This window comes from Tympanuchus pallidicinctus, unplaced genomic scaffold (genome assembly GCF_026119805.1).
Source record: "Tympanuchus pallidicinctus isolate F22 unplaced genomic scaffold, pur_lepc_1.0 scaffold2, whole genome shotgun sequence".
NCBI lineage: Eukaryota > Metazoa > Chordata > Aves > Galliformes > Phasianidae > Tympanuchus > Tympanuchus pallidicinctus.
In genome coordinates this window covers 33,352,347-33,365,386 of record NW_026294721.1, presented here as the reverse complement: position 1 = coordinate 33,365,386, position 13,040 = coordinate 33,352,347, and the positions used below count along the sequence as shown (strand labels likewise).

General features: G+C 41.7%; 1 protein-coding gene across 2 annotated transcripts in view; it reads right to left on the bottom strand.

Moving 5' to 3' along the window:
- Positions 1-12,353, bottom strand: part of ANK2 (ankyrin 2) — a 175,876-nt gene extending 163,523 nt beyond the window's left edge. Inside the window, exon 1 of one of the 2 annotated variants that reach the window (XM_052683268.1) lies at positions 11,603-12,353. In XM_052683268.1, the coding sequence (XP_052539228.1) occupies positions 11,603-11,725 (123 nt within the window). In that variant the 5' untranslated portion in view covers positions 11,726-12,353. The remainder of the gene's footprint in view (positions 1-11,602) is intronic. The other variant, XM_052683282.1, reaches the window with a different exon arrangement.
- Between the last annotated feature and the right edge of the window lie 687 nt (positions 12,354-13,040).

The window sequence follows — 13,040 nt, the reverse complement described above, 5'->3', positions numbered from 1 at the left end:
AAATCACATCTGAAAAAATAAAGCACTAAGATGGTTACATAATATGAGGTGAATTATCTTCTATTTGAAATGTTCCAGAAAAAAAAAATCCTAAATCTCTTGAAATCATTAGCAAATCTTTCAGGGTTTTCAACAAGTTAAGATTATATTATTATAAAACCTAGTGTTCTTTGATAATCTTTACTTATAGCTCCCTGCCTACAAATGATCATTGTTTGTCTCAAAATTCTTTTCCAGAAGGAGGGTGACTCCTCACAAGCACTCTGCAGAAAAATCTCAAGTACCTCATGTTGTATTTCAGGCTTCTAGCCTAATGATTGCTGTTATTCCAGTGTAGACAACACAAAATAACCATGATTTCCTGGTAGAAATAAAGCATTATGTGACTATTAACTCCACCCAGCTGACTTGAATATGGCTAAACTGAGAAACTGGAAACTGATGTCCATAGCCTTCCAGCTGCCTTCCTATTCATAAGTTGAAGCAAGAAGTTGTTTCCTTCCAGGTTGTCTGTAAACAATTTCCTTTTCCTCTAAATTTTATTGAAATTACCAAGTACTGCCAAGCAGACGTGCACTCAGGTTTTCATCAAAGTACTGCACTGAAGGTTAAAAACAAATGCTCTGGGGATGAATCCTCAGTGAACTCGGGCATGCTTGCATAACTCAACACAATCCCATGCCCCTACATCAGGCATGCTGCAGCCACAGAGAGTCAACAAACTGCATTGTATCTGTGCTGCTTCCATCACTGTACATCAATCCACAATGCCACACTGCAGACCTGTAGGGTAACCAAATAACAGAACACAGGGGTGAAGGCCCCAGTTCCTTTGCAGCATGGGGAAGACAGCGGTGCACGTCCTTCCCCCAGCCTGTGGGAAGCCTCGTGCTGCAATGCGGAGCTCTGCTACTGAGCTGGCTCTGTGCACAGCTATTAATTATTTCTGGTTTCAGTTGTTTGGGAAATCTTTTTCCGGACCACAAAACACCAGGCTAACACCACACTCGCCTTCACAGAAATAGCACTACTAAGATGCACACTGCTAGTGCCTATGTCCGAGGAAGGAGTTAGTAAATAAATCACTCCCAAAAAGCATCCGAGAGAATCCTCTGCCTTTTCAGACAAGGATGCAGACTTTATGTCGCTGCTGTGAGAATGAAGACCAGGAGATAAAAAGTATCAGAGGGACTTTCTTGCCATCCTGAAAGCACCCGTGGAGCAGCAGCCATTCCTTGGAGCTGCCATGTGCTGCAGGTGCTGGGGCTGTGTGGGCAGCGTGGGTGCTGCTGGGAATGCAGGCTGGCAGCTTTACACACAGCAGCGGGACCAGGAGCACAGCATGTATTCGATCTAGTTGCCATGGAGTCCCCACACATTCCCACGAAAAAACCTGACTGACCAGTCAAAATAACATATTTTTCTTTAAAAACTAATTTACTTTTGTCTCCATCAAACGCTGTTTGCAAAATGATTTCAGAAGCATTAAAGCCAAGCCTGCTCTGCACACAGTAGCATGCCAGTTCAAGGCTCACATAACAGTGAAAACAATAATAGGCAATTACATCTTTTACTTTGATAAACAAATGTAAGTTCTTCAGAGAAGTATCCACCATATTATTTCAATAACCTCTTTCCAGTAGTGACTAAAAGAGCTGATACTAAATCTGCAAAGGCCCTGTGCAGAGGCTAAATCAGGGTTAGCCTACACTGCTCCTGACTTAACAGAGGGGGATGGGATCTGCCCCACTGCCTGGAAGTGCAGGCAGCAGATTCATCCTCTGGACAGCTGCTCTGGTGGCCAACACCAGTTCCATCAGCAAAGCCCTCACTAGAGCTCTTCCCACATAGCTGATCAGGGCTTCGTTTGATTCATCTCAGCCCCTAATCACTACAGCAGCCATGGTATTTTCAATGTGATCCATGTTATTCCTCTCCTCTTTGCTGCATTAGTGCTTTGGAGGAAAAAAAAAAAAAAAGAAAAAAAAAAGGAACAGTAATAGAGTGGCAGAAGCAGTTAGGGCCCTGGGCAGCGAGGCACTAACAGCTTTTCTCTGAGCAGCTCTCCTGATGTGCTGCCCACTCCATGGATGCTGAGCGCTGACGTGCCTCAATGAGACATCCTAACAGAGCATAAGCCAGAAAAAGTAAATAATTAAAACCAAGTCTAAATTATTTAACTTAAAACAGCTTGGAAATGTTAGGCATAACAGTTCTGTAGGCTGGAACCATTTTCTATAGCCTGGGAAAATAAGGGCTGTATCTACTCTGAGTGAGTGCTGCGCCCCAATACTGGCTTTATTTTAACTACAGAAATGGAATTACTACGGAAAAGAAATCTATATCCTTCCTCAGGCTAGGTACAACAGCAGCATCACATTAATATTTTCCAAATAATAAGCACAGTAAACTTTTTCACAACCTGATGACTCCATTTCTTTCACAGACAGTGCCAATGAACTTCCCTGGGCACATGCAAACAACTTCTTTAACGCACTGATCTTTCTCTTCCCCTTTTGTTTTCTTCTCTCTTTGTAGGATAAGAGTCCACAATACTCCGTCATACTTGGTGCAAATTTTGCTGGAGGATGTGAAGATGATAAATACCAAATTTGTATACTGAAACATACCTAGATTGTCTTCCCTAAAACTGTTTCCTTCCAGAAGCCCTAAACAGCTCATAAACAGCCTCTCTTGGAGAGGTCAGCATGCTAAATTCTTCATTAGCATTAACAAATGGGTGGTAACTACAAATATGTATTTGTTGTTGTTGTTGTTGTTATTATTATTATTATTATTTAACTGTAGCCTTTGTTTTCAGTTACTAGTAAAAGGCCAGCTTTCAATTTATTTGCATTGATCTGCATGAGACTAGCTCTTAGTACAGGAATAAGCATTGACATAGATTTAAACCAATCCCTGAAAAACTATCAGCAAGCTCTACTAGATGCATGTATGATGTATAGAACTTTTATAAATAATTACCTGAGAGAAAACCCTTGAGCAGTGCCAACATATTAGCACCTTATACAGTGCCAACTCTGAACCATCTGAAATTCACTTAACAACATCTGACAGGTTTCAGTAATTCATACTGCATGCTTTAATACTGTATATAGTTGGGTAACAGCACAGAATATCTACCCCTATTTATAGCTGGACAACTCCACTGAGTGGTGAGGAAAGCTGTTGATTTGAGCTACTTGGGGCTTCATTTCCATCTCAATGAGGCTGCTAACAGGTGTGTCCATCAGGATGTAAGGTAGTATAGGAAAACTGTGGATGTTCCCCTACATAACAAGTTTCCAGACAGAAAAACAAATACAATTACAGGTTCAAACAAAACTACCCAATGCTACAATGACTGATGCTACAAAAGGAATTGCTTAGTATTAATGCAGAGAACAGAAAATATTACAAAAATAAAATAAAAATCCAACAAAAAAAGGAAATCTACAAAGAGCGACTGCATTATCAAGGCAACATAAAAGGTACTGTGTGGGCATGAATAATTGAGTTAATTTATGGAAGCAGTTTTACCATCAGCTGTAGTATTTTGCTATAACTCTGAGGAAGAAAATATATTAATATTAGACTATTAGGCTGTTAAAGTTTGTGACAAGCTGAAAGAAATAGAAAATACTTCTTAAAAATAGCTTTGTGAACTTACACAACATGTTGTCAGGACACAGGAATAGATCCCACAGGGAATGCAGTGATCTCCATCACACCTGAGAAATGCTCCCAGACTCCCAGACTGATATTGTTGACCTACCACAGACAGCTCTCACTGACATCAGGGCAAGTTTTTTCTAACTAAAGACAAGTTCAGGTCTCTATATGGAACATGCTCTAATGTTCTAGAACTGAAAATGACCATGGGAAGTTTTCTGTTAGACTGGCCAGCAAAAATCTTAATTATCGAGGGTAGATTTACCCTTTGTTTAGTCCTACTCTCTACCCTGTCTTTAGTATGATGCTGTAAGTAATGAACATCACTTCCTAAATCTGTATTCCTTATTCAAATATGATCAGGACTTGAAGGGAAGACATCCAGTTATTTCATTAATGACTAATTTACACAACAACTCAATTAAGGCATTAGCATTAAAATCATTTTTAAATTGCTTTAAATTCATCATAAAGGAGTTAAATCAGTCAGCATTCCAAACCATACATAGAATGCTTGTTTCCATTTTCACTATATTGTCTTAATAACACTAAAGGAATTCAAATAGACACTCAATCAAGAGATAAATGCTCCCAAAAATGTTTGTTTAAATTCTGAAGCCATACTAATATGCATGTTCACAAAGAAAAGGTTGAACAACAATTTCTGTTGCAGGGCAGAAACATGATCCAGTTGTGCTTTGAATTTGTGCTGGGCAAGACCTCATCTCAGGGGAAGAACTGCTGCCTGAAAGACACGTAATCCTATTGAACCATTATGGATTATGGACATATTCACTGTTTCCAGGGTTGGGATGTGGTGTAGGCTGGCGTATACATACAGCAGGGCATGCTTCCAAATCTCATCATTAAAATATGACTTCTCAATGCTCACGTGCCACAATTTACTTCTGTTAGGTGCCAAACTTTCCCCAGGAGGCAATGAAAAAGCCTGAGGGACAAAATTACAAAAACCAGATACCTAAAGTCTTGACATTTCACAGTTTAGCATCTTACATTTATATATCTTTCTTTCTTTTCCTTTCCCCCCTCCCTCCCCAAATCCTGGCCTGCATTTGTAGAAACTCCCTTAAAACAATCTTTGTAATTACTCAACGGAAAATTGCCCAAACAAAGTAATAATTCTTCTAGTGATGGAGATGCTGTCACCAATCTAAAGGACGTAAGACATTTTCAGAGAAGAAAGAAAACAAATCAACAATCAAATAGCCACTAATAATTATTGGGGATAATTTCACACAATGCATAAATGTTGACTCAATTATCATTATTATTATTTTAAATCACTTATAGATCCTGATAAGTAGGACTGACACTTGCTAAATTTCTGGAGAATTCTGGAAAATTTCTACCATGAGAGGTAGAGTCACTTAAGGCAGTTTTTGGCATTTCTCTCTGTTGTACTTTTGAAGTTCAACAGAAGCTCTTATTACTGAAATAGCTGGATTGAGATACAAAACTTTGCCAATGCAAAAGGACAGATGAAGTATCAGGAACATGTCTAACTCCTCCCGCGTACAGTATCCAAATAACTGTGCTGTGAGCCCAATGGTTTATTTTTACTGGGGAGGAAAGAAAAGGAGATACTTCCATTTCTATCACACTGTCTTATCATGCTGAGAGAAGATCCACAGTCCCAGCCATCAGCGGGGACAAGCTCCCACCAAGCAGCAGCTCTGCTGGCCCCAGCAAAGGTCCACACAGCTATTCCTCCTGCCCCATTCTCTCATGATGGAAGCTTGAAGGAGAATTTGCACAAACTTTTTGGAAGGATTATAATATAATCACCCACTCCAGGCCTCCCTGTGCTACCATGAGGGAGTAAGAGAGAATTTAAGACTCACACCAGATCTATTACCCTTCACAAATGGAAGGGGAAAGTACCAGTGGATTCCATGCTGTATGTGACCTAGATCAAGTCCAAAGCTTCTTCTCATTAGACACACAAGAGCACTGCCACTGTCTTTAGTTAATGACAATCTTCTAGCCAATCAGTAGCTCATCAATCTCTCAACAGACAATGCTTTCTCAAGTGTCTCAGATATGAATTCATTTCACCTAAAGCCACAAAGAGGCATATTCATCCAAGATACAAAACTCATGCTAATCTAAATGATGTGTTTTCAAATACAACTTACAAAGAATTTCCTAAAACCAAATAAATCTTGTCTTTCAAAAGTTACCAAGGAAATTAAATTAAATTTTAAAAGCCACATATAAATCATGGTATTGTTAAGAAGTAAGCCTAACGGTGAGTAAATTTAAACTTGTTACGAAGACTGTTCCTTTCCTATTAGAAATAAGAGAACTGGAGATCATCAGTCTTTAATACAACTGCTAGGCTTGCTTCATTTCTGCATATTGTTCATTTGTTCCCAGTTTAATTATGGCAAACAATGCAAAATTCTCAAAGAAAAATAAACTACACACATAATGATATTTGACACTACCGTAGCACTCTCCACCTGCAGAAGGCTGACAAAGCTTAACCTGCAATTATTTTAAAGCCCCACTGGATTCCCTCGTACAGGCTAAACCCATACTAAACTTTGTAGGTAACGTGACTGAGAAAGACATGCCAAACACTGCATTCACTAAGTGCAATGACAGTGCCTGTCCAGCAAATATGTTATATGTGAATGGACATTGTGTAAACTTTTGCAAAGGACCAATTTAAACTTCATAATAGTGGCTTGGTAAATTATTCAATATATCACCAACAAAACAGAATTATCTGCAAGCTTCAGTGTTGCATTTATGTGCATATCACTCCTCTGAGATACCACATCTATAAACTGAAGCAACAAATCCCAATTTATTATGAAATACAGTGTCACCAAAAGAAGCTGCACTTTATAATAAGGAATCAAACTGTGGTATTATTTTCATCCTGAGAAGTATCTACATAATGAAAACAGAAGGTTGAGGTGTAGAAGGCAAATGCTCAAAAGTCATCAGGAATAGGCACCATCTACGCAAACAGTTATGAAACAAAAAGGTTTGTGGCTTTTTTTTTGTTTTGTTTTTGTGGTTGAAGAAGCATTTCAAACATCTAGAAATCCTAGTGAATCACAAAAATCTTCGTCAAGGCAACAAACAGCACATCGAACAGATAGGGCGTATTCAGTGCTAAAGAAAAAACAGGAGGTTAAAGCTGCTATAAGCCTTAAGGCTCCAAAAAGAGAGAGGTCAAGCAGTGCAAGATTCTTACTCTTCGTTAGCCAAATGCAAATTCTTCACAGATCCTGCATCATGTTCACACCAGAGGAGATGTTGTATTTGGCATATGAACACCAATTGACCAAGAGTGAAGTCCTGCTCCACAAGCCTCTCCTGCTCAAAGTATATCCCAGTTTCAAATGGGCTTTTCTTCTCAGTTCTGAGACACAAAAGTGACATTCATTTCTACAGGAATTACTGAACATGGGATTTCTTTCTGCTATTCAATTCATTAAAAAGGAGGTGATAATGTAAGAAAATATCTTGATGTTGAAAGAACACAAAGAAAATTTAATTACTGTCCTCTGCAGCTATGCAATGGAATCCATCTATTCAATGTTGACTTTTCTCCATGCCTCTGAATTTTACAGACAGCAGCAGCCCTTTATTTCTCCCTCCAGCCTTGCCTTTCTACAGATATTGCTGAGAAGCAGCAGCTGCATGTGAGCTTTGTATGTGAGTACTTAGGGTGTCAAGTGAAGGACAAAATTCTCTGATACGCTGTTGTTTCCCAATCTCTTTTGGCTAGGAGCAGTGAATACATCAGTTATTGCAGGAAATCCTGTAAGGCTGGCCTTATTAAAAAATGATATAGTATAATAAATTTTTAAAAACACTTCGAAAAATTATTTAAATACTAAATAAATATCCACTTATTGACAGCAGAGCCCAGAGGCCAAACTCTGTCCTCGGCACTGATGGTAAAACGGTAGCAGGAATCAGTATACCATTTTTATACTTGCAAGAATCACTTTTATTCAGCAGCTAAATAAATTTTTGGTAACAGATTTTTGGGGTGTGTCTGGGGTTTGTTTTTAGATCTTTTAAACACTTGTCACACGCACAGTCAGGAAGCTCTGCGTGTTTTATAAGCAGAATAGACATGGGAAAGCAAGAACATGTTACATACTGCCAGGGTTTTGGAAGCTGGATTCCAAGGCTGTACTTCCAAGTTTGCCACTGACTCAGTGGGTGACCACCAAGGTAATTGCACCCCTTCATTCTTCTGACTCTGCAGAAGATGAGTGAGAAGATGTGTGCTATCGCACACAGGCATCATACAGCAGGCAGAGCTGGACCTCATACAACCTGAGCTCGGCTGGAACTAAGTTAGTCATGCCTGAACATTGATGCTATCTACAGATTTTAACCTGCTCCTCTGTTGGCACCTGGCTTTTTTTAATGCTCTTGGTACATTCAGGTATCCAACTATTCAGACTGCATTTTTTTGTTACTGTTTATATGCACATTTTATTCTGCGTTTGCATCAGTATGTGTTTTTCAACACTGCAGGAAAAGACTGCATGCATAAATGAGAATTACCTATGTGAATGCGAGATAACTAGAGCCTATCCTCATTGACTGGTTTTAGAAATCAAGTCAGAAGGAATGGAGGAGAGGGTCTGAAGGGTCTGACTTTTGTTGTCAGCTTATGAACACCTTTTTTTGCCAATTTATGGACAAGGAATACTTCTGTTAATCTCTACAAAACTACAGATGCCTAAGACATGCAAACACAGCAGCATCCAAGCAAGATTCCTGCTGATGCAGGTCATTTTCCTGACTGTGAACTACCAGCGTGTTGTTACTGTCCAGAACTATGTCACATAGCAAAAATAGTGACATTTAGGAAGATTTTGTCCTACCCGAGAGACACAGAAGCTACAGTGAAGGTTTGTAATGCTGCCATCAAGACAGAAGATGATCACAATACAAAACAGCATTAAGGAAAATACTCCAGCATCTGGGCACATCCACAAAGATCCCACACCCTGCAGTATCTCTGGAGGGCAGTGGCACAGGACAGCGCTAACAGCTGCCCAGCATACTGCCAGAGAGGAAGAGATAAAGCTGTAGTTCTTCATTGACCTCTTTTGCATAATCAAGATCTTCCAGGGTCAGAAAAAAGTTTCCATCCCAACGCCACATCAGCAGTTCAAATATTCACCATGGATCAGTAGATAAAGAGATACATGCATATAAAATACACGAGGATTTGAAAAAGGCTGTTAACAATAGCTTACTACAGCATATTCACTCACTTTTGTTCCTAGAAACAAAATAGGTCTCTGCTGTACTGAAAATCTCGTCACTGCAGTGGAAGAGCTTTTTAATGAATCACGAAGCTGGGACCATATAATCCATATGCTAAAAGAGTTTAAGTGCAGACAATCCATATTCATTTACCTTTCATCTCCCATGGGCCTACACATACTTTTTGCTGACTGCCACCATTTTCCAAGGAAGTTGAGAAAAACTGAGAGGGCTCTGCACCTACTAGGACATGTTCTCATAACACGATTGAACAATATTGAACAATTTGTATTTCATCAGCAACATGACATATTAAAAAAAAAAAAACATATAAAATACAGATATAAACTACATCAGCAAAGAAATAAACATCATTTTATCTACTCTACATAATGCATGTTACATATTTAGTGGAGATTGTGGGTATCATGAATCTGTGTGTGTACATATTCATATATGTATGACCTGCTTGATGCTATGCATTCTGTGCAGTATGGGCATGTACACAGATCTGAACAAAGCCATACTTGCGTGGCTGTCCGTCTCATGCAGAAGGAGCAAGAGGGAGATGCCTGGCCCAGCCCACACCCACACATTGGAAGGCAAGTGGAAGGTGCAGCCAAGCCCTTCTTTATGTAACAGCAAGGTACAGCTGCAGTGAAAGGAAGATGGGAGCAAGGTCCACTGCTGAATATTCAAAAGGAAGGTGAGCAAACTCTGTGATGCTCTCTGTGTTTTCTAAGCAATGACTACCGGTGCTTCCTAGATCTGAAAAACCTGATCGACAGCCTGCACCACCAGATATTACAGCTAACATGATCACAGCCTGAGCCAGCCCACTCCCAGCCAGGGAGATGCAGCACTCTCAGAACGGAGATAGCAGGAAGGGCACGATTAATTCCATCCCACTCTAATTAAAATAGTAGAATACATGTTTGAATGAAACACATTTATGAAACAAGGTATATGAAATTCAGGAAAAACAACACATGCTGTGGTTAAATAACTGAGATGAGTACTGGGCAAATGTGAAGAAGAGACTCTCCAGCAAAGAAACAAACATTAGAAAACAAAAAAGAAAGGCTATTTAACAGAGAATTCCTCAATCAGGAATGTAATCACAAAAACTACCTTATGCTGCAGTGTCCCATTTAGGGGATTAGGACAGTAATCACAATCTGCCCCAAGCAGCCCCTGCACCCAAACACTGCATACACTAGAAATGACATTCTTGTTTTGATAAAGAGAATTGCAAAGCAACTTAATGCATTCTGCAAATGGGGCCTTGTAGAAATCGGGGAAATTGTACCCACAGGTCTCAAAGGAATCCAACAGCCTCAATCACTTTACTTAAATTATGTAGTTTCGCATGTAAAATCCATAAGATTGAATATAAAATGACTTCAGAATTTCTCAGGTATGCCAAGGCAGCAGATGGCTGCTCCTGAATCTTACGCCAAAAGAATCTGTAAATTCAAACGTCACAGTGCTGGATTCTGATCCTTTTCCTTTTACAGAGAGATCTGAGTATATATGCAATGTGAGAGAAAAGAAAAATAGGACAGATTAATTATATCTCTTGCTGTTATCCCTTACACAATATATTTATAAGAATGGATCAAATCACAGTGTCGGTGAACGAGTTAACATACACCAAAGTCAGTAGGTTCCTGAGATGGGAGAGAGAAGCAGCACTGAGGCATTAACACAGGCAGTCCTGATGCAGCCCAGCACTACAGCTCTCCTCAACAGCTGCTTCAGACCTTTTTATGTTTTCATGTTTTCACTGTACATTACTTGTGTCCTTGGAAACCATAGAGTGATCTGGCAAATATATCATTTATATTTATTTTTTTATTCTACAGTTTGTTTGGTTTTTTTTCCAAGGCAACAGAACATTTTGTATTCGAATGCAGAAGGAAAATAACAGCTTCTTATAAATGAGGAGAATCCTCCCAAAACTTGAAACCTCTAAATACTACATAGGCCTTGACAGAATCAGAATGCCACCAGCAGCTGACAGAAACACGCAACAAATTGCTGACTTGTTTCAGGCCACAGGCAGACAAACATACCTGCAGTGTGCAGTATAAAGGCACTGAATCACGGCTGCTAGCACAGCATCAGTGACTGATACCTCCCTGAACAGCCACCCAGCTCATCCACCCCAGGGATCTTTCACGCAGCATTTAGCTGCACTTTTGCTACCAGTGTGGGAAGTAAAGGCAAAAATCAGAAACCGGGGAAAAAATGCAGTTGTGAAGTGCAGAAATGCACTTCCACACTGCAGTCACCACCACAGCCACCTCCCTCCCTGCCAACTTCTTCAGATGAGCTGGAGGCAGGAAGCACCTGGCTACTGAGCAATGACATCCATTCCCGGTGCTTTTGGGGGTGCCAATGTCTCCCTGATGGGCACACTCACTGTGCGGCTGTGGGCTGCCATGACAGGCAGCGCTCCCGTCCCACTGCGGCTGGGCTAGGGCCTCATTAGGGCACAGACAGGGTGGGAAGGGATGCAGATGGGAAAAAATGAGATGATGGGGAAGGGAAACGAGTGATAGAGCATTGCACATGGCAGTGAACCCCTGTAAAGTACCACACAGACAGAAGGAAGGGTTCAGGGGGAAGAAGGAGGAGGTAGGTTTTCCCCTCATACCTTGCGCTTGCGATCTGCCCTAGAGATTTTCCGCTGCCTTTTCCTTTCCTTCTCAAGGTTTCTCTCCCTCTCTTCCAGTTCAGACTCCCGAACTTTTTTAATGGAAGCAGCTGCATGAGCCATGTTGGAGCAGCTGTGCCCCCCACGCAGGTGTATCCAGGTGAGTCAGTCTTATTGCAGGGGTGCTCACCACCAGCCAGCACTTGGCGCAGTAATCCACTCCTCCAACAGCCCGGGAAAGGTTAAGGCTCTGCAGCACCCATAATTCAGGGGCATGAGAGCCACATCCATGCACTATGTGAAAGTGCTCGCAGTCAGAGTGCAGCCAGCAAATAGCTGCAAGCAGGCAGGAGACTCTTCAGCTCAGCTGTGACTGCAAGCAAACATGAGCTTAGCTGGAGAGGAAGAATTGGCCTTTGAGCACAAAGCACCAAACTGAGAAGGTCTCTAGGGATTCCTTCAGAGAAGCTGCGTCTCCTGTCTGGAAGGAAGGCTCCACTTCAGCATGCCCACCCGCTAGATAGGGAGCAGCTCCTTACAGCTCCTCACTGCCTGACTGCAGGGCGAGAAGAAAATGGTGCAGTGTGACTTACTGCTGCCGCTGCGCCTGGGTGCGGGAGCCTGGCATGTACTGCCCTCTCTTCTCTTCCTGGCGACCCATCCCTTCTCGTCCAGCTGGTGGGTAGGAAATGGGAGCGAGAGCTGCCGGGTGCAGGCAGCCCACCTGCAGGCAGCGCCTGCTCTGCCTCAGCGCAGCCGGCGATGCTCAAGCCCTCATTGTGCCTGTACGCAGCCACGTGAGCCTGCATCAGGAGCGCTGCATTAAGCAGCAAGCCCAATGCAGCGGGGAGGGAGACGCTGGGAGGGGAGCACATGGTATAATCAGGGCTCAGCCTGCCCTGCTCAGCTCTGCCGAGGTAAAAATAATACCCCACAGTGTGCTGCTCTTTATTATGCAGTGCCAAAAGCTGCTTTCACGTGCTTCCTATGGAAACTTGAGAAGCCTGTGCTGAAGATGGGGAAGAATTATTGGAGTTGTGGGTCAAGAGAGACCAGAAGAGACAGAAAGAACACGTTGTCAATTAGTCTCTCCCCTCCCTCCACCAGCCATTTGTTTTGGTGGCATTAATTTCTAGCATTAATATCAGAGACAGATGGGTCTGTCATTCCCTTATTGCTTATCCTCCAGCTAAAACCAGCACATCAAAGCTCCTCTCTCACCTCCCTGGGTTAACTGTTATCACTACTAGCGTCAAGCATTTATTTATCAAAACAGGACATACATAGATAAAAAGAGCTTTGCATTAGTCCATGGCAGGCAGCTGATCCCATTTCATCTCCCTCCACCACCACGGACCCGGACTGTGCCAGGCAGGCCCTGTGAGAACCTGCTGCCCACAGCCAAGTCGAGATGTCTGCAGCCCAGCCTTGGCCGCCC